Consider the following 27212-nt stretch of genomic DNA (forward strand, 5'->3'; position numbering starts at 1 on the left):
CGTGGCGAATTGGAACCTCACCCAGGCGTTTGCAAGCACCATGCCTCTACCAAACTGCAGCCACACAGATCCACTGCGCCGCTCCGTTAAGATCTCTATCTAACGTCTTACTTTATACCTTTATTTATTTTTTTAGTCTCTACTTTCTTACCTCTTCTCCATATTCTATTTGTTGATCCTATGGTCAATTTACTAGTGAGTCAAGCCACCCCTGTCTCCTTTTTAATCCTGCCCACTCGATTTTGCACCCGCTGTCTAACCCTTCAGGCTATTTTTTAGACCGTAAGCTTCTGTAGACACCCCAGAGTGTCTGACGCCTGTTTTTCCTCTTCTTTGTTTACCTACGCGAATTCTTAATGTGTTCCTGGATTCCACTATTTTCTTAACCAACCTAGATTTCATTTTTAAACTTATAGTATAATTTCACATTTATTGGCGCTCCTACTTGTCTGTTTGTTTCACACTTTTCTATCCGTATTTTATACTATTCGGTTAACGCCTTTTTAAGTTATTTTTATTTATTATTGTTTTGACACCTTTTTGTTATTCTTACCGCGGTCTCTTACCATTTTATCACATCAGTGTTTTTATCCTTGCTTCATAACTTATTTTACTTCGAGTTCTTAACTTCTTTCCCTCTGCCTAATAGCAGTTAACGGCACCTCATAACTCTACTCTGTCACAGGAGAGCTGCGCGCTCCCTCTCCTGGACGTTCTGCTACACACACACAACTTGTCTTTCCTTCCTAATGTTCTATTTTTACACAGATCCACTCATTTCTACAACATTCCATTCATCCTTTGTATTTTTCACCTGTTCATTCAATTCTTTGTTTTTACCTCAAAACAACTTAAGTCTGTCTTTATTGACTTTAATTCACTTCCACCTACAGAAGCCGTAGACTGCTGAAGATTTCTAACAATATGACGAGGGACTTACTGTCTAATCGGATCAGCTTGTCTTCATATCCTATTCACCCCCCCAATACTGAATCTTTTTTCTATTATTAGAGTAGTATTTGATGGCGTGACCTACTGAAATTACAAAACCCTGTTAGCTGGACAGAGCGGTTTTTTTTATTCGCAGGATTTTCTTTTGCATTTTGAACGCCGCACAATCGGCTAACGTTCTTCCTGCCTTCTAAATAATCATCCGTTCAGGTCCCCCGTTCTGGGCTGTAACCATGAAATATTTATTTAACTACTAAAATATTCACCAACAGACCCTTCTTGCCGTGACGTGAATATCCCACCCAAGCAGACCTCTTTAAAATGTTCTTTTTTAAAGAGCCTGGGTATCGTGGCTTCTAACTACTTATTTATGCAGTTCTTCTATTAACTTTTAGAAAGCCGTCATTTTCATAAGTAACCTGTCCAAGCCATTCCTTTACTAATTTTATTGAAGAGGTATCACAGGATTTTCTACCTAATTATCTGTTTTGACCGTATGAGCTGTCCCTTTATTATCAACCAGCCATCTCAGCCAGATGCGCAAACAGTCGCATCATTTAAGCTACACATTCGAACCGGTCTGATCTGAACGGCGACATGCATGCCCACTCTACATCTAACACAAGCCAAAAGTTCACAGCACTATTCACTCAGTCTCTATAAATGCGCATACATTTATTTTAATACAATTCCCCAAATTACCACATACAGCAAATTCATTGAATTTAAAAGTTCTTTTGTATTTTACTGGTCTTCGATTCTTAGGAAATTTGAAAAGAGAGACTTACGTGGCGCCCCTCTCGGCTGAGACAGCTATCTCTTAAGCAATCTTACACAAACATTTCAACTATTGTAAGAACTTGCTTACCTCTTAAGTTGGGCAGCCACCCTTGTTTGTCAGATTGTGCCAAAAAACTATCTCCAGCCCTGAACGCCATTCCTCAGTCCCATGTCCCTCCTGGCTCAGCTCGCCAAATATGTCGTGGAAAATCATTTCAAATACAACGCTTATCAGAACTTGTAAATCAAAACATGCTCTTATTACAAACTGTCACAGCCAAACTGGCATGTCCCCGCGGAACCACACACCCAGAAGTCCAGTCCTTTATTTTATGATCCACATAGATTGTGGCCATCCCTTATGGAAGTCATTCACCACCATCTGCTTTCAAATGAGTTTTATCATGGCTGGCCGTGACCCTCTATCCAGTGTGTCAACAGACCCATGCCCCTTCCCTTCACCACTAAATCAATGCAACTCTTGTTCTAGTCTCCCCTATCCTTTGTGGTCACCAATTGCCTGTTAGGCGCCCATTGCTGGTCAGTCCTCAGCACAATGGAGAAACAAGGCGCCAGAACGTCCCCTAGTATATCTCCATTACCACAGTCTGGATGATACACGTAAACATGTGGCTCGCTATTTTGAATGTTCAGCTGTCTTATTTACTACTACACACCACACAACACTAAAACCATCTATACTCCGTTAACCACTCTAAACCATACAACCCCCTTAGAACAAACAAAAACAAACATACTTCATGATGGCACCACCCTACCTGACTAAAATAATAATGAACACAAAAGAAACTAAGGGCCAGGGTGTGACATAAACCCCCCCCATTAAGGTGCCGAACTCCGGGCGCACCAGATCAAGTCTAGGGAGGTCTGTGGCGTCTGTCCACACGGTGGCGGCTCTGGCCACGGCGTGTCCCCCACCCCACCATAGTCAATACCCGTTACTTAACCCACTGAATAAGGGCAAGCCACCGGATAAGGGGCAGCACCGGACTAGGATAAGGGCAGCACCAGGACTAAGGCAGCCACCAGGGATAAGGGCAGCAACCAGGATAAAGGGGCAGCACCAGGATAAGGGGCAGCACCAGGATAAGGGCAGCACCGTACTGAATGGACGGATCCTGGCTGGCTGGCTCTGGCGGATCCTGGCTGGCTGGCGCGATCCTGGCTGAACGGCTCTGGCGGATCTGCCGGACGGCTCTGGCGGATCCTGCTGGACGGCTCTGGCGGATTCCTGGCTGGACGGCTCATAGACTGGCTGACGGATCTGGCTGCTCATGGCTGGCTGACGGATCGGCTGCTCATGGCTGGCTGACGATCTGGTGCTCATGGCTGGCGACGGATCTGGCTGCTCATGGCTGGCTGACGGATCTGGCTGCTCATGGCTGGCTGACGATCTGGCTGCTCAATGGCTGGCTGACGGATCTGGCCAGATCCTGTCTGGCTGACGGCTCTGGCAGATCCTGTCTGGTTGGCGGCTCTGGCAGATCCTGTCTGGTTGGCGGCTCTGGCAGATCCTGTGTGTTTGGCGGCTCTGGCAGATCCTGTCTGGTTGGCGGCTCTGGCAGATCCTGACTGACGAATGGCTCTAGCGGCTCCTGACTGACTAACGCTCTGACGGGGTGGACAGACGGGCGGCTCTGACGGGTCGGGACAGACGGCGCTCTAATGGCTCGGGACAGACGGATGGCTCAGACGCGCTGGGGAGACGGATGCGCTCAGGATGGCGCTGGGGAGACGGATGGCTCAGATGGCGCTGGGCAGACGGATGGCTCAGATGCCGCTGGCAGGACGCGATGGCTCAGAGGCGGGGCTGGGCAGACGGATGGGCCAAATTGGCGCCTGGCGCAAGAGCGACCGCGGAGGAATGAGAGGCGCTGTCATAGACGGATAGTGCGTTCGAGGCTAGAGGGGACTCGGATTGGTGACTCTTGGTGCGGTCTGGAGCTAGAAAAATGGTAGCTGACCTGGTAGGCTGATGTGCCTCATGGAGCAGCGTATACCGTGGTATGTCACCCGGGCTTTTGAAATTACAGACCCCAAATACCTAGTTCAGGTTAGTGCTGGGCTAGAATGGAAAGACTGATTGGGGCCATACGTGTGCGATACCTGTATCTAGGGATGTCCGCACAATTTAGAGCTTAGTTGCGGTGTGGTGCCGGATACTTGGTTGTACCGGGACTGTGGACACGCATACTCAGGGCTGAGTCGGCGTGGTGATCTTAGTTCATAATGTCAGGACCACAGGACCTGGCGGTACACACAAGGATGGTCTTGGGCGTAGTTTAGTTCATGTGCGTAAAGGCTAGGTGCTATGACACGCCACTCATAGGACATAGTAACGTGTGAGTAAGAGCACTGTGGTACTGGACTGGCGGCGGGGCCTATGGCTGGCGCGCGAATATATACTCGGACCGATGCAGGGCGTGACTGGTTCACCTTGCCAACACCGAGCCAATGCCCAACACTCGTACACTGTGGAACCTGCATCCCGACGCCCGACCAGTGCGGCGAGGATGGAATAACCCCTCTAGGACCGAGTAATCCGGGCTGAATGTAGGCGATACCTGAACGATGAGCACGTATCGACAGCTGGCTTGGTGACCATGGAAGCCCGGCACCGAGGAGACGTCATGGTTGGCAATATGTAGGAGCCGCTCATAGACATTCGGCTCAACTGCACCAATTGCTAGCCCTACCAGATGCGGAGGGATGGAGAATAACCGCGACCCGAGAGCTGATGAACACGTATCAGAGAACCCCGTGCGCGTCTATTTGCGTTAAACACAAATTGTCCGCCCGTCTGCGACCGCTCTCCACGTTAGCCATGGGAGAGGTGTGGCGCAGGTCTGCCTACCTAGCCCTGCGGCCCAACAGGACCCTCTTACGCCCCCCCATCACGAAAATTAACTTGGTGGGCAGTACTCCACGGTGCTCCAGGCGTTGCCTCCGTGCTTGCCTCCTCATATCGCCCTCTGCTCGGCTTTCGCTGCCTCACTCTTCACGAGGGAGGCGATATTCCCCGTTGTGCCCCACAAGGTCCCTTTCCATTCTAATATCTCCTCCCATGTCCATGAATCCTTGATGCCTTGCATCCTGTTGCCGGCTTGTCATTGCTGCTTGAATCCGTGGTTTGGTCATTCTGTCCCGATCGTCTTGATATTGAGTGAGAGGGACCAAGGCGCAGGCATGATATGAAATACAATCTTTTTTATTATATTGAAGACGAACACGAAACACTTATTCAAACTAACAAAACAAACCAAACGACCGTGAAACTACAAACGCAAGTGCACACCAACTACTTACTTCGACATAGACTAACATATACAAATGACCCACAACAGCTTAAAAGCCTATGGCTGTCGTTAAATTGGCCCCAATCAGAGACAACAGTTAACCAGCTGTCCTCTAATTGGGAACCCATTCAAGGCAACATAGACTTCTTCCTGACAACTACACACAACACTAAACCCATCTATACTCCTTACCCTCTAAACCATACAACCCCTAGACCACAGGTGTCAAAACTCATTCCACGGGGGCCGAGTGTCTGCGGTTTTCGTCTTTCCTTACTTGATGATGAATTAACAGCACAATAGTAGGTAACTCCCACACCTGGCTTGTCTAGGGCTTTATTGAAAAGAAGAAAAACCAAAAACCCCAGACAACTAGGCCCTCCGTGTGAATGAGTTGACACCCTGAACCTCCAGACAATACCAAAAAACACATATCATGATGTCACACCCTGACCTGACTAAAATAATATAGAACACAAAAGATAACTAAGGCCAGGGTGTGACAATAAACATACATTTGAAATGTCTTTATTCTTTTGAACTTGCGTGAGTGTAATATTTACGGTTAACTTTTTATTGTTTATTTCACCTTTTTTTTCTCCATTCACTTGCTTTGGCAATATAAACAATAGTTTCCCTGCCAATAAAGCCCCTTGAATTACATTGAGAGAAAAAACAGACTAATAAAGAGAGAAAAGAACAGGAGGTAGATCTCCCCTGCTGGTGGTCTGCCATCCCAGTTAGAGAAGCATCCATGCGGACAGTCCTTCCTGGTGTTCCCCTGCAGTCAGGGAGCAAGTCAATGGCAGTGCTTTGACCCCCCTTATAGCAAAATAGAAACCCTCCTCTTATCCTACATCATCCCTTCATCTCAGAGGAACGGATTCTCACATCCTCCCCCTGCCCCACAACCCAATAACTTTACACTGTATGGGTCCATTTGGGTACGAGAGAGAGAGACAGACAACCGAGGAGACTGACGCAGTAGACACTGAGGAGAAGAGATGAGAGCAGAGACGAATGAGCCGAGGAGAGAGAGAGAGAGGAGAGAGAGAGAGAGAGAGAGAGGAGAGAGAGGAGAGAGAGGAGAGAGAGAGGAGAGAGACATGGAAAGTGGAATACAGAGAGGCAAGAGTAGGATGCGCAGGAAAGATTCAGGTGTCACTGCTAAATGAGAAGAGAGAAGAGTTCCACACCAGGAAAGAGGGAACTATTGGGCCAGCGATAGAGAGAGAATGATCAAGGGAAAGGGAGAGGGAGTGATGGTTGAGTCCCTGGAGAGAGAAAGAGAGAGCGAGAGAGAGAGGAAGGAACAGGCGTTAAAGACAGAGAGTTAAAGGCCTATTAACGGCTGCTTCCCCAGTCTTTCTCTCCTCCTCTTCTCTATCCTTCCCTCGCTTCTTCCCTCTGCTACAACGCTCCCTTGATGTTTGTTTATGTTTTATTCGTATTTATTCCCCTAATTGCTGCATCTCTCCAACTGGCTTTCCTCCCCGCGTCACACACAAACACGTGCACGCACACACAAACACATGCACACACACACACACACACACACACACACAGGTCTCTCTCACACAGGGGGAGCACACATTGTACGTTACTGCCAGGGAGGGAGATAGACAGGTGAACAACTTAATTCAGACCATACAAACAGACAGGCAGGCACAAAGACAGACAGCCCACCGTCTCTGTCCATCTGCGCGAGTGGGGCTACTAACTAGTGGACAGAGGGATGCGTTTGCATATCTCTCTCTCTCTTTCTGTGTGATGAATCCTGCTGTCTTATCTTCACGTCCCTTGATTAAGAGCTCTCTCCTTCTCCGCTCCACTTACTTCACGTTGATGACTTTGCAGTGGGGGATATACAGGAGTTAGACATCTTGCACATTAACATATGATTGTGGCCCATGTATTATTTGTCTGCGGAGGGACTGTAAAGTAGAGAGACTGAGAAATCCCACCACAAGCTGTCCTCAGCAGGAGAGCAGAAGAGAGAGAGACACACACTCTTCAAAACCCTCAGTGTCACCGTCACTCATCCGGAAAAACAAAAGTTGTGCAATAGTGGAGATGAGAAGGTGAGTGTCAGGAGTTGGGGAAGCAGGTGTGTGTGCGTGCGTGCATACATGTGTGTGTGAGAGCGAGAGAGAGATAGATAGATAGAGAATGTCATGGAGTCATAGGGGAATGCAGCAAACCTGCCCCCATAGAAAGAGTGCAATTTCCCCTGTCTAAGTGGACTTAGTGTGTGTTCATGTGTGTGTGTCTGTGAGTGTTTGTTTTACTAAGTGGACGTGTGGATGGAGTGTGGCGTCTCCCTGCCAACTTCTCAATTTGATCAGAGGGAAGTTTCTGTCAATGTGAAACTGTCTACTGACAATGGAATTGGCAAAACTCAACTATGCTATGTTAATGACTAGTATTACCACACTGTTTACTCTACTGCGGTACTGCATTGACAATGCGTCGTGGTGCTATATAGCTCTGGTCCAGGGCGGTATCATGATGCTATATACTGTTGAAGTCGGAAGTTTTAATACACCTTAGCCAAATACATTTAAACTCAGTTTTTTCACATTTCCTGACATTTAATCCTTGTAAAAATTCCCTGTCTTAGGTCAGTTAGGATCAACACTTTATTTTAAGAATGTGAAATAATAGTAGAGAGAATTATTTATTTCAGCTTTTATTTCTTTCATCACATTCCCAGTTGGACATAAGTTTACATATACTCAATTAATATTTGGTTGCATTGCCTTTAAATTGTTACGCATGGGTCAAACGTTTCGGGTAGCCTTCCACAAGCTTCCCACAATAAGTTGGGTGAATTTTGGCCCATTCCTCCTGATAGAGCTGGTGTAACTGAGTCAGGTTTGTAGGCCTCCTTGCTCGCACACGCTTTTTCAGTTCTGCCCACAAATTTTCTATAGGATTGAGGTCAGGGCTTTGTGATGGCCACTCCAATACCTTGACTTTGTTGTCCTTAAGCCTTTTTTCCACAACTTTGGAAGTATGCTTGGGGTCATTGTCCATTTGGAAGACCCATTTGCGACCAAGCTTTAATTTCCTGACTGATGTCTTGAGATGTTGCTTCAATATACCCACATACGTTTCCTCCCTCATGATGCCATCTATTTTGTGAAGTGCACCAGACCCTCCTGCAGCAAAACACCCACACAACATGATGCTGCCACCGCTGTGCTTCAAGGTTGGGATGGTGTTCTTCGGCTTGCAAGCATCCCCTTTTTTCCTTCAAACATAAAGATGGTCATTATGGCCAAATAGTTATATTTTTGTTTCATCAGACCAGAGGACATTTCTTCATGTACAGTTGCAAACCGTAGTCTGGCTTTTTAATGGCGGTTTTGGAGCGGTGGCTTCTTCCTTGCTGAGCAGCCTTTCAGCTTATGTCGATATAGGACTTGTTTTACTGTGGATATAGATTCTTTTGTACCTGTTTCCTCCAGCATTTTCACAAGGTCCTTTGCTATTGTTCTGGGATTGATTCGCTCCAAAGTACGTTCATCTCTAGGAGACAGAACAAATCTCCTTCCTTAGCGGTATGATGGCTGCGTGGTCCCATGGTGTTTATACTTGCGTACTATTGTTTGTACAGATGAACGTGGTACCTTTAGGCGTTTGGAAATTGCTCCCAAGGATGAACCAGACTTGTGGAGGTCTACAATTTTTTTCTGAGGTCTGATTTCTTTTGATTTTCCCATGATGTCAAGCAAAGAGGCACTGAGTTTGAAGGTAGGCCTTGAAATACATCCACAGGTACACATCCAATTGACTGAAATTATGTCAGTTAGCCTATCAGAAGCTTCAAAAGCCATGCCATAATTTTCTGGAATTTCCCAAGCTGTTTAAAGGCACAGTCAACTTTGTGTATGTAAACCTCTGACCCACTGGAATTGTGATACAGTGAATTAATTATAAGTGAAATAATCTGTCTGTAAACAATTGTTGTAAAAATGACTTTTGTCATGCACAAAGTAGATGTCCTTTAACGGCTTGCCAAAACTATAGTTTGTTAACAAGACATTTGTGGAGTGGTTGAAAAATGAGTTTTAATGATGTATGTAAACTGAATGCATGTAAACTTCCGACTTCAACTGTAGCTCTGTTCCAGGGCATTATCATGGTGCTTTTTCGTGCTGGTCCAGGGCATTAGTGTGCGTTCCTCCACTACGTAGTGGAGCTCGGTGCTATCATCAAACAAAATGAATGAAGATTATGCAGTGGAGGAGAGAGCTGGTGAGAGAGTGAGAGGAGATTGAGAAAGAGAGATTGAGTTTTAAATAACCTTTATTGCGTCTGGGAACCCACAACACGATAAACACTCATACAAAACCATGGTTACACATCAATTAAAAACACAACACCAAATCTTCCTCCACAGTAACTAAACACAACAGCCTCTGAATACCCGATATACTCATAAACAGATCAATATTTTTAACCATTTTGTAATAGGCAAACTCAACACTCAGTCTTGCTGCAAACATCCCCTCCATCATTCCCACCACATCCACAGACCCCTGTCCCCGAATACTGTTCTTTCGTGTCTTCCATATTGCTAATTTAGCTAACCCTGACACAAAATTAAGCAAAATAACTACACCCCTTCGACTAAACCTATACTGTAGCCCAAATATAAACTGTATATAATATAAACCAAATATAAACAGAGCTGAAAACCAGCTAGTGATCAGGTCAATCATCCTGACCAACCTGGGACACTGTAAGAACAGATGTGCACAGAATGGACACCCTTTCCCAACAGTAGGATCCAGGTGTACCAGATGCATATTGGTGGCTATGGCTCCATGTTTCATCCTCCACTGGAGGTCAGCTGTCCTCTTTTCAATAGGCAATTTGTATACAGACCGCCAACAGCCTTTTGGGGAGGCACCTGGACCAAACACCCCCACCCACCTCGTCGATTTTACCCCTTCAAAGGGTAGAAGCACGGGACACTTTTACACATTATGTACATGGCCTTCTTTCCCACCGCCTTGAACTCCCCCAGCTCCGGGGTATGGATGAAAATCAGCATCCCCACGTCCTCCTCGAATGCCCCCGCCGCAGCACTAACATTCAGCGCAGGGAACACATAATCCAGACCCTCCGTTCACCGATCAGAATTGGAAGTGTCAATCACATACTGCCGATGAAGTACTGGCAAGGAATTGAAGACATCAGCTACGACCTTCCTCAGTAGGCGAGATGATCAGATCCCGCTCTTTCTCCCAGCTCCTCCAACGATCTGCTCCTGCTCCGCATCAGATGACCCAGCTTGGTACACCCCACACCTGCAGGCATGAACGTAGGCTGGCTGAACCCATAGCACAGGACTGGATGGCAGTGTTGTAAAAAAAATAGGCTCTTCAAAAAGCCACATCCCTGGTGGCGTGCCGGCCTTACGGGACTTGACAAGAACTATCCAAGCCTGCATAACAGACTCATAAAATGGAGTCAAGCCAGACAAATCACCCCCCTCTAGCTTTAAGAGGAAAATATGCTTGTCTAAGCCCAAACAGCCCGCTCTCCTCATCAATGTGTAGGCTGTGTCGACCCAGCTAGAACAGTCACTGTACAAGAGTCTCTGGGCTGCTTGAGGCCGGAAAGCCATGATCCTGGAAGAAATGTCCACCCTCGTGCAGTGGCAGGCACAGGGCCGCAGCTTTAATCCAATGTTGTCCAGACCAAAATACATTGACACGGGTCCTCTGAAGTTCTTGTATCAGACACCCCGGTGGCCGTAAAATCATTAGTCTGTGCCACAGGGTAGAGACAGCTAGATTTTTGGCAACCAGAACCCTTCCTCTATAAGACAGCTGGGGTAACACCCATTTCCACCTTGACAATCTGGCACACACTTTCCCTACTACACCCTCCCAGTTATTTTTCTGAAAGACATTGGAGCCTAGAAAACCCCCCAAAGTCTTCATCCCATCTCTGCCCCACTGAAGCCCCCCTGGTAACCATGGAGCGGACCCCGTCTGAAGCAGACCTGCCCACAACGACTCGCTTTTTCCCAAATGACTCTTGCTGAGGAGGCCCCCTCATACACCTTTAGAGCATTTGAGAGAACCTTAACAACCTCAGCCCCTGTAATATAAACTGTCACGTCATCTGCATACGCAGACAGTGCTATCATTACTCTTGGCACAGAGAAACCAGTAAGCCTCACTCTTAAAAAACAAAGCATTGATTCAATTGCCAGACAAAATAACTGCCCTGAAATTGGGCATCCCTGCCTGATACCCCTTTGAACAGGGTTGTGGCAACTTAAACCACCCCTCACCTTCATCATACATGAGGCCCCAGCATACAGTCAACTCATGCAAGACAAAAAAGCATCCCCAAACCCAAAGGCTTTCATTGTTTTGAACAAGTATTGGTGGTCCACACGGTCAAAGGCCTTTTCCTGATCCAAAGAAAGTAAACCCACATTCACATCAGACAGTTTACACATTTTTAAAACATCTCTTATTAAAAACAAGTTATAAACAATAGAGCGGTCAGGTACACAGTAAGACTGGTCCTTGTGGAACAACAGCCCCAGATACTCTTTCAACCTGTTTGAGAGACATTTATATACAATTTTATATTCTGCACACAGCAATGCAACAGGTAGGCAATTTTTTAGAAGAGACAAATCCCATTGGCGCCATGTTCAGAAATGCCACATTGGCGCCATGTTCAGAAATGCCTCCAAAATATCCGGAGAAATTGCAGAGAGCCACATCAAATAACAGAAATACTAATCATAAATTTTGATTAAAGATACATGTTTTTACATAGAATTAAAGATAAACTTGTTCTTAATGTAACCGCTGTGTCAGATTTCAAAAAAGCTTTACGGCAATAGCACAATATTCAATAATCTGAGAACAGCGTTCAGCCACAAAAGGAAGCCAGTTACCCGCCAAATTGTGGAGTCAACAAAAGTCATAAATAGCATTATATATCTTCACTTCCCTTTGCTGATCTTCGTCGAAATGCACTCCCAGGACTCCCACTTCCACAAGAAATGTTTGTTTTGTTCGGTAATGTCCATCATTTATGGCCATATAGCTACTTTTGTTAGCGCGTTTGGTAAACAAATCCAAAGTCACGAAGTGCATTCACTAAAAGCAGACGAAATATCTAAAAGCTCCGTAACAGTCAGTAGAAACATGTCAAACGATGTATTGAATCAATCTTTAGGATATTTTTAACATAAATCTTCAATAATGTTCCAACCGGAGAATTCCATTGTCTTCAGAAGTGCGATGGAACAGAGCTCCGTCTCATGTGAACGCGCATGGTCAGAGCATGGTCAGCTCATGGCAGACATTACTCATTCCCCTATCCTTCGGCCCCACTTCACAGTAGAAGCATCAGACAAGGTTCTAAAGACTGTTGACATCTAGTGGAAACCGTAGGAAGTGCAAACTGAACCATTTCCCACTGTGTATTTGATAGGCGATGAGTTGAAAACCTACAAACCTCAGATTTCCCACTTCCTGGTTGGATTTTAGCTTCAGAAGCAAGCCAGCAGTGGTATGCAGGGTGGTATGCTGCTGGCAATATTGTAATTCATACGTGTGTAATAAGCACAGTAAAGGGATAGAACAACTTAAACATAAATGTGAATAATTTTCTTTGCATGCAAATATCAGCTTCTTGTTCTCGAGTTCATTCATTCATCTTCCGGGTTGGAGCGAGCGGTCGCATTCGCACTTTGGTCCGCAGGTAGTATAACTTTTCATTACATTTCATTACATTTCATTATAGTACAACGATTTGATTTGTCTAATCTTAGCAATTTCTTCTTAGCTAGCTACATAGCCGTCTTTGTATCAAAGATAATTGCGTAATTATCGTATTTCGTCGTCCTAACGCAGTCTACACTGCTATCTGCCCAGCAGCTAGCCAGCTAGCCAGCTAGCAAACGTCCACCGTCTACCGAATAGCAGCACTGTAGCAACTATTACACCCAACTGAACGACTTGATTAGTGTAGTGTTAGCTAGCTACATAGTTGTCTTTGCTGTCTTCGTATCCAAGATAATTGTGTAGTTTAGAGTGTGTAGTTTTAGAGTGATTATCTTAATCTACCGAGGTTAGCTAGCCAGCTATTTGTCGTCCTTAACGTAGGAGACACTGCTAGCTAGCCAACAGCTAGCCAACGTCTACCGAATAGAACTTCCGCACTCAACAACCCGGTCGCATTCCGCTTCGCTCCACAGGTAGTATCACATTTTCATTTCATTTCATTACAGTACAACGGTTTGATTTGTTTGATCGTAGCTAGCTACATAGCTAGCTACATAGCCGTCTTTGTATCAAAGATAATTGTGTAGTCTAGAGCGATTTTCTAGGTTAGCTAGCCAGCTATTGTCGTTCTTTTAACGCAACGTAACGTAATCAACACTGCTAGCTAGCCAGCTAGCCCCCGAATAGCAGCACTGTAGATACTATTACACTCAACGGAACGACTTGATTAGTGTAGTGTCAACAACGCAGCCACTGCCAGCTAGCCTACAAAGTCAACAACTGCCAGCTAGCCTACAAAGTCAACAACGCAGCCACTGCCAGCTAGCCTACTTCAGCAGTACTGTACTGTATCATCTTAATCATTTTAGTCAATAGGATTCTTGCTACGTAAGCTTAACTTTCTGAACATTCGAGACGCGTTGTCCACTTGCCACTCCAATCTCCTTTGCATTAGCGTAGTCTCTTCTGTAGCCTGTCAACTATGTGTCTGTCTATCCCTGTTCTCTCCTCTCTGCACAGACCATACAAACGCTCCACACCGCGTGGCATCGGCCACCCTAATCTGGTGGTCCCAGCGCGCACGACCCACGTGGAGTTCCAGGTCTCCGGTAGCCTCTGGAACTGCCGATCTGCGGCCAACAAGGCAGAGTTCATCTCAGCCTATGCCTCCCTCCAGTCCCTCGACTTCTTGGCACTGACGGAAACATGGATCACCACAGATAACACTGCTACTCCTACTGCTCTCTCTTCGTCCGCCCACGTGTTCTCGCACACCCCGAGAGCTTCTGGTCAGCGGGTGGTGGGCACCGGGATCCTCATCTCTCCCAAGTGGTCATTCTCTCTTTCTCCCTTACCCATCTGTCTATCGCCTCCTTTGAATTCCATGCTGTCACAGTTACCAGCCCTTTCAAGCTTAACATCCTTATCATTTATCGCCCTCCAGGTTCCTCGGAGAGTTCATCAATGAGCTCGATGCCTTGATTAGCTCCTTTCCTGAGGACGGCTCACCTCTCACAGTCTGGGCGACTTTAACCTCCCCACGTCTACCTTGACTCATTCCTCTCTGCCTCCTTCTTTCCACTCCTCTCCTCTTTTGACCTCACCCTCTCACCTTCCCCCCTACTCACAAGGCAGGCAATACGCTCGACCTCATCTTTACTAGATGCTGTTCTCTCACTAACCTCATTGCAACTCCCCTCCAAGTCTCCGACACTACCTGTATCCTTTTCCCTCTCGCTCTCGTCAACACTTCCCACACTGCCCTACTCGGATGGTATCGCGCCGTCCCAACCTTCGCTCTCTCTCCCGCTACCCTCCTCTTCCATCCTATCATCTCTTCCCTCTGCTCAAACTTCTCAACCTATCGCCTGATTCTGCCTCCTCAACCCTCCTCTCCTCCCTTTCTGCATCTTCGACTCTCTATGTCCCTATCCTCCAGGCCGTCTCGGTCCTCCCTCCCGCTCCGTGGCTCGACGACTCATTGCGAGCTCACAGAACAGGGCTCCGGGCAGCCGAGCGGAAATGGAGGAAAACTCCTCCCTGCGGACCTGGCATCCTTTCACTCCTCCTCTCTACATTTTCCGTTTCTGTCTCTGCTGCTAAAGCACTTTCTACCACTCTAAATTCCAAGCATCTGCCTCAACCTAGGAAGCTCTTTGCCACCTTCTCCTCCCTCCTGAATCCTCCTCCCCTCCCCCCCCTCCTCCCTCTCTGCAGATGACTTCGTCAACCATTTTGAAAGAAGGTCGACGACATCCGATCCTCGTTTGCTAAGTCAAACGACACCGCTGGTTCTGCTCACACTGCCCTACCCTGTGCTCTGACCTCTTTCTCCCCTCTCTCTCCAGATGAAATCTCGCGTCTTGTGACGGCCGGCCGCCCAACAACCTGCCCGCTTGACCCTATCCCCTCCTCTCTTCTCCAGACCATTTCCGGAGACCTTCTCCCTTACCTCACCTCGCTCATCAACTCATCCCTGACCGCTGGCTACGTCCTTCGTCTTCAAGAGAGCGAGAGTTGCACCCCTTCTGAAAAACCTACACTCGATCCCTCCGATGTCAACAACTACAGACCAGTATCCCTTCTTTCTTTTCTCTCCAAAACTCTTGAACGTGCCGTCCTTGGCCAGTTCTCCCGCTATCTCTCTCAGAATGACCTTCTTGATCCAAATCAGTCAGGTTTCAAGACAGTCATTCAACTGAGACTGCTCTTCTCTGTATCACGGAGGCGCTCCGCACTGCTAAAGCTAACTCTCTCTCCTCTGCTCTCATCCTTCTAGACCTATCGGCTGCCTTCGATACTGTGAACCATCAGATCCTCCTCTCCACCCTCTCCGAGTTGGGCATCTCCGGCGCGGCCCACGCTTGGATTGCGTCCTACCTGACAGGTCGCTCCTACAGGTGGCGTGGCGAGAATCTGTCTCCTCACCACGTGCTCTCACCACTGGTGTCCCCCAGGGCTCTGTTCTAGGCCCTCTCCTATTCTCGCTATACACCAAGTCACTTGGCTCTGTCATAACCTCACATGGTCTCTCCTATCATTGCTATGCAGACGACACACAAACTAATCTTCTCTCCCCCTTCTGATGACCAGGTGGCGAATCGCATCTCTGCATGTCTGGCAGACATATCAGTGTGGATGACGGATCACCACCTCAAGCTGAACCTCGGCAAGACGGAGCTGCTCTTCCTCCCGGGGAAGGACTGCCCGTTCCATGATCTCGCCATCACGGTTGACAACTCCATTGTGTCCTCCTCCCAGAGCGCTAAGAACCTTGGCGTGATCCGGACAACACCCTGTCGTTCTCAACTACATCAAGGCGGTGGCCCGTTCCTGTAGGTTCATGCTCTACAACATCCGCAGAGTACGACCCTGCCTCACACAGGAAGCGGCGCAGGTCCTAATCCAGCACTTGTCATCTCCCGTCTGGATTACTGCAACTCGCTGTTGGCTGGGCTCCCTGCCTGTGCCATTAAACCCCTACAACTCATCCAGAACGCCGCAGCCCGTCTGGTGTTCAACCTTCCCAAGTTCTCTCACGTCACCCCGCTCCTCCGCTCTCTCCACTGGCTTCCAGTTGAAGCTCGCATCCGCTACAAGACCATGGTGCTTGCCTACGGAGCTGTGAGGGAACGGCACCTCAGTACCTCCAGGCTCTGATCAGCCCTACACCCAAACAAGGGCACTGCGTTCATCCACCTCTGGCCTGCTCGCCTCCCTACCACTGAGGAAGTACAGTTCCGCTCAGCCCAGTCAAAACTGTTCGCTGCTCTGGCCCCCAATGGTGGAACAAACTCCCTCACGACGCCAGGACAGCGGAGTCAATCACCACCTTCCGGAGACACCTGAAACCCCACCTCTTTAAGGAATACCTAGGATAGGATAAAGTAATCCTTCTCACCCCCCCCCCCCTTAAAAGATTTAGATGCACTATTGTAAAGTGGCTGTTCCACTGGATGTCATAAGGTGAATGCACCAACTTGTAAGTCGCTCTGGATAAGAGCGTCTGCTAAATGACTTAAATGTAAATATAAATGTAAATTTTTTTCTCAGGTTTTTGCCTGCCATATGAGTTCTGTTATACTCACAGACATAATTTAAACAGTTTTAGAAACTTCAGAGTGTTTTCTATCCAATACTAATAATAATATGCATATATTAGCAACTGGGACTGAGGAGCAGGCAGTTTACTCTGGGCACCTCTGAGACCTTTTCATCCAAGCTACTCAATACTGCCCCTGCAGCCATAAGAAGTTAATAGACCAGACAGGCAAGTAGCTGACTGCAGGTGAGGTCTTCAGCAGTGCGGTCAACAGTAAAATCCACAGTACAGTTCCAGTCCCCCCTAAAACCATACACTCCTCTTGGTCACACTGTCTTAAGGTTTCCTTTATTTACCAAATACAGCAATACGCTCTCTAACCTCATTAGGAGCATAAACATAAAAAAATAAAATCTGCCTTGACTAATAAAACCCGACCCGTGACAATCTCTGTTGTAGATACCACAGTCACCCTAAGCCTGAGGAAACAAAATTGCCACCCCAGCACTGAAATTATACCATGACTGAGTATATGCTGTCCCTCCCACCACATACCCCAGTCAACCTCATTAGCCTCATCACTATGGGTCTCCTGCAGAAAATCTACATTAAGCCTTTTCTGTTTTATTACTTCTAATACCCAAGCCCTCTTATTCCTGTCCCTTCCCTCATTAATATTGAGAGAACCTACCCTTAGTACCTCCATATAGAAAAGAGAAAGGAAAAGCAGAAGAAACCACAGAGAAACCAGACAAAGAGAAGAAAACACCCTACGAGGCATGATCATCATCATTGTTTTAACTTTCTCTTAACCTTACCACGTTTCCCACTACCTTTTGATGCCGTGACAGCAGTAACACAGTTCCTCAAGCGAAAACTCTTCTTCTCACTCAACTGTTCTAATCCCACCGTCTTCTGTAACATCACAGCTGACCTCACAAACTTATCATCATAAAATAAATCTGCCAATTTGACAGATTTCCCAAAAGTCTTACCCAGGAATGCATTTACCTCCTCTAGATTGTAAATTGAGTCATCACCAGCTGCTATCATATCAAGAGAGATATCCATATCCTTCTCCTGATCCTCCTCAACTGAGGCCACATCTGACTCCCCTCAGCCACATCCCTCTCAACACTCCCCACTTGCACCCCATCACTCGTTCCGGGAATCTCCTCCACTACCTGGGATACTAGCCCCACCTGAACCCCCTCCTCTACCCCATTACTCGTAGTGGGCATCTCATCCAATACCTGGGAGACTAGCTTCACATGAACCCCCTCCTGTAACCCATCACTTGTACTGGGCACCCCCCCAGTCTGAGGAAATTGCTCTCCAGATCCGTACTTACCTCCTACAACAATATTTTTCTGCTCCATAACATTCCCCTCTGGTACAAGTTGTAACTCTTGTTCCTCAGCAACAGGTGCTTGTGACTGCTCTACCACTGTCGGGCCACCTCTCCTTACATCAGTGGGCCCAGGCGTTACGAGGACCTCCTGCGCCCCTCCCTCCGCCTTCTCCCTTTTCGCTTATGGCCAACATCCCCACACTCAAAACACCGTTGACTACCCATACTAGCATAAACCATATACAGTCTGTTGTCATACTTGACTTTAAACGATAACTCCAAAGACAGCTCCGGTGAGTCCAAAAACATAAACACCTGTCGCCGAAACGACATAACCTGTTTCAGAGCCGGGTGTTTGCAACCTAACGGGACAATCTTAATTGAACTTGCAAACTTCCCAAACCGCAATAACTCACGCTCCAATAGCTCATTGGGAATAAACGGCGGTACATTCGAAATCGTTACCCTTGTTGACGGAGAAAAAAGCGGCGTAACTTGAATAAACCTACCTTTAAGAGGTACGCCATGCTCAACCATCCGATCAACAAGACACTCTTCTTTAAGAAAAAACACCACCGCTTTATTCATCCGTCACGCATAAGCAACATTCTCATAGCCTACCTTTTCTCCTACCGCGACCAGAAACTCCTCCACAGTGACATTAGCTTCAGTAACACACCTAAAGCCGTGCCGAAGTGACAGGGACGGCGTCTCCATGTGGGTCGCCATCCCCGCCAAAGCTAGGACAATTTCAACAAGAAAAACAATATACTTAATTCAACCACAACAAAAAAAATTTAACAATCACCTTAATCATGCATAGGAAAAGGAAAACCACCAAGAGAAGTAAAACTAGAAAGAAAAAACTGGCGATCTAACTCCAGACAACACTCGCTCATACAATTCCCAGCATGCACCAAACACTCCCAGCATGCAGAGAGAGAAAGAGATTGGCAGACAGAGAGAGAGGAAGATTGAGGTGGTCATTTTGCCAGCATACAGGGCTTATTCTTTGAATATATTATGCAGACATTCAGATATCTGTTCACTCCAGCGGAAACAATCCGTATTGGAATCCAGCCGCTCATCTGGAAAAGGCGCTCATTTAGTCACACATACGAATGCAACAAGATATCACAGATTCACGTCATTTCTTGACATCCTTGGACAAACATCTATTTTTGACAAGTAAACTGAGTTAATCTCCCATCATCTTGTATTTAGGCACACATCTCCCACATAAACTCCAGATAATTTAAGCATATTAGCCACACAGAAACAACTCTACGGTTAAGTTACGGCATTCATTCCGACTGGGATAAGTTAAATGGGAAGGGCAGTTTTTTTGATGATATTTCCACACTATGAAGTCAAAAAGTGGAATTTCAACCTGTTCAGGTGGGATGGAATTTTTTGCCGCCGCATAATGTTACAAGGCGAACTGACAACAACCTTTCATTGCAGTCTGGTTTCTTTATTGGCTTTCAACATCGGAATTCAAGAGTGTTTACTCATTAGAAAAATGTCAATAAATTTAGCAAAATTATGAATATACTTTGTGATGATACTGAATATTACACCATGGGCCATTGCATCATAGGCCTAACACAACAAGCAATACTAAGTATGTGTTTGGCCTCTGAAATGCAGAAGCCTATAGTTAGCCCTGTAGATAATCATGGCATTCTGCAATGAATAGATGGCAGACAGGGTATAGGCCAGGATGGTCTCACATGCAAATAGGCTGTTCTGGTCAAATTAGCATAATAAAAAAATCCCCGTAAAAAGACCACGAGACATCCCGAAAATCGGTCTTCTCACAAATCGTCTGTAGCGTTCGAACGGTTTTTACCTAGAAACGATTATGACCCCTCTATGGAAAAATGAGACTCTAAAGAACACGATGGTGGTCTCCATTTCTGCATCTTGGGACTCATCTGAAGTTGGTACAGCTGATCTGCCAACTTCAGTCTGTAGCGTCCGAACAGTTTGGGCTACACACTACTATGACCCCTCTGTGGAAAGGTTTTGCTCTAGGACGCCCACAGGCCTCACAAGACTTGTCTTAAGGTCACCCGGTACCATTTGAAAAAATGAATGGAAGTATACAGTAACAGTCAACATTTTTCATACAACTACTTATTCTAAGATTTTTCTTTATTTGGACTATTTTCTACATTGTAGAATAATAGTGAAGACAACACTATGAAGTAACACATATGGAATCCTGTAGTAACCAAAAAAAGTGTTAAACAAATCAAAATACATTTCATATTGAGATTCTTCTAAGCAGCCACCCTTTTCCTTGATGACAACTTTGCCCCCCCCCCCCCCCCCCCCCCCGGACCTGCACTTCTCGACAAGGTGCCTAGGTGTTGGGTCAAAGTCGCTGCAATATGCTTAAGCGAGTACACACTCCTGTGCCTTTGCTACCCTTTCACACACTTGTCATCACCTCTTGGCGTAAGCGTCTGAAAAAAAACACACTCCTTTCACACACTCTCACACCCTTCTTCCTGTCCCTTGTCCTCAGGTGTAAGTGTAACCTGCATTCGTCGCTGTGCCTGCTGCAAGAGGGGAACCTCCAGTGTCAGTGTGAACACAACACCACGGGACAGGACTGTCAGCGCTGCAAGAAGGGCTTCAAGGCCAAGTCCTGGAAAGCTGGCTCCTACCTGCCCACACCCAACGGATCTCCCAACACCTGTACGTATCCCCCATTTATACAGTAGAGTTCTATTCAATTCTGTTTCTATTCATTTATTTTCTATTCCTTGAATGCTTTGAACAGGACCCACTTACATAGCTCACTCATACAAGGTGAATTGTATTATATTCTTTACAGGTCCCAATTAGTTCAATTATGAGAGTTTTACAGTATGTTGGAAACTTTTATGATCTTTTACATAAAATATTATGTTCTTATGTTCTTTTTGATGATTAATATTTCATTGAACCATCTGTGAAGGATGCATGTGGTTCCCCAGACTTCTCCAACTAATTTCCTGAATGAAATGAGAGATAAAGAGACAGAGTTGTTTTTCTCTTACCCAGTGCATAATTTGTAAATCGGGAGGTGACGGAACAAATAGTGAGCGCGAGAGTAGGGTTACCTGGGGGGCTCTGAGGTTCTGGAACATTGTTAGCCTATAGTTTCCTGGAAAAGTTTGGCCTTTTATAAACGCATTTGATAAATAATGCAATTGTACATAATTTTAAATGACTGGAGACTTAGCAGAGTCTTTTTAAGACTGCACACAATATCAAAATGACAGGCTACTTTGACACTGACAAACTGAGAATCTGAAATCAATAAAAACAACCTTGTCTTGAATCCATTAATAGCCTGGGCCTAGGTGTGTGGAGACATTGTACAATATGAGGAGGAAAGTATAGCTCTAACAAAGCTCACTCGCCGGCGATGTCCGATGCACTCTCTCTTGTTTTACTTTGTACCTAGGCTACTGTTCGCTAGGCCTGTTTGGATGTTGCTCAAATATTTTAGCAGCATACAGACAGATTAGAGACTTCTCTTTTCATCTGAAGACATTTGCTTTCCAACCTGTGTTTTCCCGCGATTTTATTTGAAATATTGCAAAAGGCCTGTTTTGGCTGCATGCTGTTCACTGACAGATTTGCTGCGCTTTCCTGACACCTTGTGATTGGCATAGACACAATTCACAGCTAGGCAATTTTTCTTAAGGGAACTATTGATCCTCTATGGCTAAATTATAGGCAAACTCCTGGTGGAGTGTTCTGAATTATTTAATATATTTCTGAACAGAGAGCATTAGTCCTATTTCTATAACTTTGACAAATGTATTTCAATTTATCAGAGGTACTGCAGCACAAATCCCACGGCTATGATTCAATATGGAAAACATAACAAAATATTTCCACGAGAGGTACTGGATCCTGGCAAATAGGTTCCGTAACAACTAGGGGTGCCAGATCCTGTACCTCAGAGCAGAGAGCAGTGTAGTGTGTGTGTGGGGGGGGGGGGGGGGGGATCTTGTTGGAGAATGTACTGTTGCTCGCACTGGCGATGATAAAATAATAATCTAGGCCAGGCAGCACCACCCATCCTGCCATAACCCCCCCAACCCCTCCTCTGCCTCCCTCCGTCCACCACTGCGGAGCGCCCTCCCTGCCTCCCAGCCTGGACTCTTCTGTCAGCTCTCTGGCAGATCAAGCCTACTCTGGGGGCGGCCCAACTCCCCTGGCACTTGCCTGGTGGCGAGAGCCTATGCCTCCCCTATCATCCCATGATCAGAGAACCAGAGTTGGGCAGAGTTGGGCAGAGAACAGGGGGCCTGGATGAACAGATTTGAGTGGTGTTCTACTGCAGAGGATCTAGTAGCAAACTGCATACAGATCAGAGTTCCTCTGTCCTCATCCCACAGACTGTGCAGGCTTTTGTTCCACCCCCAGCGCCAACACAACTGATTTAACTAATTAATGGCCAAATTATTAATGGTAGTTGATTGGTTGTATCAGGTGTGTTGGTGATGTTGGGCTGGAGCAAAAGCCTGAACACTCCTGTAGGTACCCAACAAGGTCAGGCCAGGATTGAAGAACGCTGATATACAGCTTTTTGAGTTTTGTTTTAACGCACAACACACACAAGATCATTCTACAGAGTTTGATAAACAAGGTCGGGGAAGACTGCATAAATAAACAGATACTTATCCTCTTTTTCTTCTTCCCTCTCCCCCTCTCTCTCCCTTTTTTTCAGGTGCAATCGCTGGTGCCCCCACGGGCGGTGGTTCTAGTAAGTAATAACAAGCCAAGAAGAGGATGTTGCATCCACATTCTCTCTCTCTCTCACATTCCCTCCATCTAACTCTCTATTGTTCCATATCTCTGTTCTTCAGCTTCCGCTCTTCTTCTTTTGTCGGTTGCAGTGCTGGACTTGTCTTCTATGTCATTGATAGGACTCCCTGTACTGTCGCCACCACGGCATCGATATGTCCTTTTTTATCCCAGCTACGCTAGCTTCCACTGCAGGAATCTTTTCACAGTTCTGTCTCTCTTATGTTAGAATGAAGTCACTGGTGGAGAGGCATGGGAGAGAAAAAGAGAATGAAATAGAAGAGGGGGAAGAGAGAGAGCAGGGGAATGTGTGCTGTAATGCGATGTGTGTGTGTGTGTGTGTGTGTGCGCGTGTGCGCGTGTGTGTGTGGGTGTGTGTGAGAGAGAGAGGGAGAGAGGGATAGGAAGTGAGTATGAAAGGGAGAGAGGGGGAGCAGGGGAATGTGTAAGTGTGCTGTAATGCGGTGTGATTGTGGGTGAGGAGCTCCTAGCGGAATGAATAAAAGGGAATTTGATTAGGGATACTCTCTGTGGAGACACTCTCAGCTCAGAGCGCTTAGACGGAAATGATCAGCAAAGTGGCAACATCAAACCTGACAGACAGCACTGGCCTCTCCTGGTTAGTCTACAGGACTGACTGGGCCGTCGTTGCCTTTTTTTGCACGGAATTGATCTTTTTCACAAAATATAGCATGTTACAAACGGCACCCCATAGGACTGACTAGGGAACTTTGGGGTTAAGACAGACTTGTAAAACTTAGACAATTATTAGACTTGGCTTAAAGCTATTCATGGATAAAAAAATATGACATATGCTTTTAGACTAGTCATATGTAGGACTAGCCAATGTTGTAGTGCAGGGGTAGGCAACCATGACCTGGAAGACCAGGTGTGTTGAATTTAGGCAATCACTGAACTGATCAATTAGCTCAGTTGGTCAGGGCTGCGTTCAGTACATGAAAATGTAATGTAATGTTCAATTTAACCGAAGCGGTGCTGTACTGAGCGACCAGTTGAAAAACCAGACGGGTTGGGTTGTGGGTTCAAAATGTACCGCTGCTCTTTAAATAAGTCACTCGTTGCCTCAAGCCACACCCCGGCACACCCACTAAATGGACCAAACGTATCTCAAAGTCTGTTCAAGAACGTTTTGGGAAAACGTGTCGTTCAGTACAAACCATTCCGCAATGTAACAAACGTTCAAGCGCACCCCTGGTTTAGGGCCTAGTTGGAACAAAATCCTGCAGTACCTGTGGCACTCCAGGAACAGGGTTGCCTACCACTGCTGTAGTGTTTCAGTGGATTCTTTGAGTGGGGAGGGGGGATGTTTTGTTTGTTGGTCAACTTGGAATCTGTTTTCTCACAGAAGTGTCAGAAACTTTGCCTTTGACCACCACAATAACTACTTCAGCCCCCACTACAACCTCCATAACTGAAAGTGAACCTGCAACTACAACCGTATACCCCACTACCACACCAGAACCAGACCCGACCACAACCACTACTCAGGAAGCTTCTGCTACTACTACTCAGGAAGGTGGGCACCTAGAGGAGATAGAGTTAGTGGTAGTGGGTAGAGTAGATATAAGTACAGTAGAAAGATATAGACTTATCATAGACAATACTTGTGTGTGTGTGTCATGTGTGTGTGCCCATGCACACGTGTGTGCGTGTGTGCATTATCATTAAAGTGGACTCTCTTTTGTCAAACCATCCATCATCTTGGTTGACATTAATGCCAGATGTGGCGTGTCCATCCATAGGAGAGAGTGGACAGGTTGGCTGGATTCTTTCTGATTGACTGGATTTGAGGAGCCCCTATCCGACAGGACCAAACACTCTGTCAAGACCGTGAATATAAAGTGGTCCTCAGAACCAGGTCTAGTTCCGACTGACAACGGTCCTAGGTTAAATTTAAACCTGACATCCTGGGAGCCAGAGGGCCTATCGTGTTCCTCCGGAAAAGCACTTAGTGTGTAGGGAGGAGGGAGGGAGAGGACGGCGAAAGAGGGAATGCCAGGAACGTCGTGTCTGATGTCGTCAGAATTTTCTTTGAGGAAATCCATGAAATGCTGTCGTTGAATTGCACAGCACTTTTCTGTATTTTAAGGCCGATGTCAAGAGCTCCTATAGAGTCACTGATGAGCTGGGATTGAGGAGCAGCTAACTGAAGCTTTAAAACATTAAAAAGAAACAGTCGTCTCGTTACCGGTCTGGCGTGCATCTGTGTGTTTATGGATGGCTCAGCGAAACTCATAAATCATCCTCCCGGGGATCCAAGCTCTCACTCACTCACTCACTCCTCCCCCATTTCCCCATCACCTCCCTACAGGTAGAGTGCATGCTGTGCCATGACCAGGAGTCCACCCCCTTCTCATGGGTCTAAGAATAAAACACCCGATAATTCCAAGTCCAGTCATAACAAACGTGTGTGCGTGCGTGTAGGCACGGGTTTGCTTCTTCCCTGCAGAAAGAATGCACATTCTATCCACACGGGTTTGTCTGCAGAGTTAGAGAAGTGTGTCATACTTAAATAAGCCACAAGAGGCAGTGCTGTACCATGAATACAGTCGCGGGTAAATGGCGTTGTTTGGCCCGACACAATAGCCGTCATCATGGTAGCATTCACATTCATGTAGAAGTGTTTAGAAACATATTCTATTTTTATTTACAATAAAAGTGACACCAAAATGACAGTACATTATTTACTATTCATTTCTATTGGGCACAAAATAATCTGAAACACAATGTGAAATTATGTACTTTCTAAACGGTTCACCCAATATGGATGAAAATACCCTCAAATTAAAGCTGACAGTCTGCACTTTAACCTCAAAGTCAATTCAAATCCATGTTATCATTTCAAATCCAAAGTGCTGAACTACAGAGCCAAAACAACAACAAATGTGTCGCTGTTCAAATACTTTTGGAGCTCACTGTAGGAAAAGGGAAATGGGATACCTAGTCAGTTGCACAAATGAATGCAATTCAAACAAAATGTGTCTTCCGCATTTAACCCAACCCCTCTGGATCAGAGAGCTGCAGAGGGCTGCCTTAATCTGTAGATCCACTCTCCCTTATTAGTCTCATGGGCCTCCCTCCCCCAGCCAGTCAGCCGGTCAGTCTCTGCTACTGAGCATGCTCAGATGGACAGGGGATTAGTAGTCCAGTGGCCAGCCAGAAGGATCTGCAGAGCTCTGACCCCATTGGTCAATTTGGCCAGATGGGTGTGGGGAGGGGAGAGGAGAGGAGGGCTGGTCAGAGGGAGAATCTCAATTGCATTCTACTCGCGTCCTCTCTCGTTGCCTCCTTTTCAAAACTCATTGGAGGAGAAGGTCAGAGGGGAGGGATCTTTGGCTTTCTCATGCAATGGGATTTGAGAAGGAGACGAGGAGAGGACACGAGGAGTATGCAATTGAGATTCTCCCAGAGAGACCAAATCCTTGGGCCCGCTTGACCCCTCCCCTTCCTAAATCTGCCTTTGCAGATAGAGGCCTTGGCAGGTCAAGCGGCAATCCCTATCTACTAACTAAAAAACACAGACACTTGCTGCGCAAGCTTACAAACTGCCACCATCTTGTATGTCTATCCTCCTCTGCTCTAGTAAAAGTCCAGTAGGACTCAACTTTGCATAAACATGACCATTTATTAAACCCAGAGAAATCAAAACCTAATAACAATGTAGTCTGTAGGAGAACAAATGTTCAGAAAAACCAACCTGTCACTCATCTGGGTGTTATTAGGTGTTCTGGGAACGTTATCTCGATCCCTCCCTGAATCACATTACCATTGTTAGCGTTGAGCAAATGGCTGTCTAGCACCGCAGTAACAAATGACAGGGACACCAAAACTGGCAGGTGGCATTAAATGTTATTGTGATAATTTATCACAATCAACAACAACAAAAAATATCAGAGGGCTAATATTAATAGTATGCATTCCCGTCTAATCTTAGCTAAGAGTTGACTGCGTCACTTCTTGTTTTTATAAGAAACATTAACGTGTTGGAATTTCCAAATTGTTTGCATAGTCAACTTACAGCACTGCCACACACACTTACCCCACCGGACATAACACCAGGGGTCTTTTCACAGTCCCCAGGTCCAGATCAAATGCAAGGAAACGTACAGTATTATACGCCATTCCATCTTATATAGAGCAAGTGAACAGCAAACCTAGTTTAAAAAAAC

At 46.2% G+C, this 27212-nt stretch overlaps 1 protein-coding gene across 1 annotated transcript in view; it reads left to right on the forward strand.

Annotated features, from left to right (window-relative positions):
• The first annotated feature begins 3472 nt into the window (after nucleotides 1–3472).
• The window catches only part of LOC112080660 (netrin-G2-like), a 90840-nt gene continuing 67100 nt past the window's right edge, over nucleotides 3473–27212 (forward strand). Inside the window, exons 1-4 of the mRNA XM_070442655.1 lie at nucleotides 3473–3628; nucleotides 10084–10271; nucleotides 20744–20916; nucleotides 22946–22981. Of these exons, the coding sequence (XP_070298756.1) occupies nucleotides 3473–3628; nucleotides 10084–10271; nucleotides 20744–20916; nucleotides 22946–22981 (553 nt within the window). The remainder of the gene's footprint in view (nucleotides 3629–10083; nucleotides 10272–20743; nucleotides 20917–22945; nucleotides 22982–27212) is intronic.

This window comes from Salvelinus sp. IW2-2015, unplaced genomic scaffold (genome assembly GCF_002910315.2).
Source record: "Salvelinus sp. IW2-2015 unplaced genomic scaffold, ASM291031v2 Un_scaffold16416, whole genome shotgun sequence".
NCBI lineage: Eukaryota > Metazoa > Chordata > Actinopteri > Salmoniformes > Salmonidae > Salvelinus > Salvelinus sp. IW2-2015.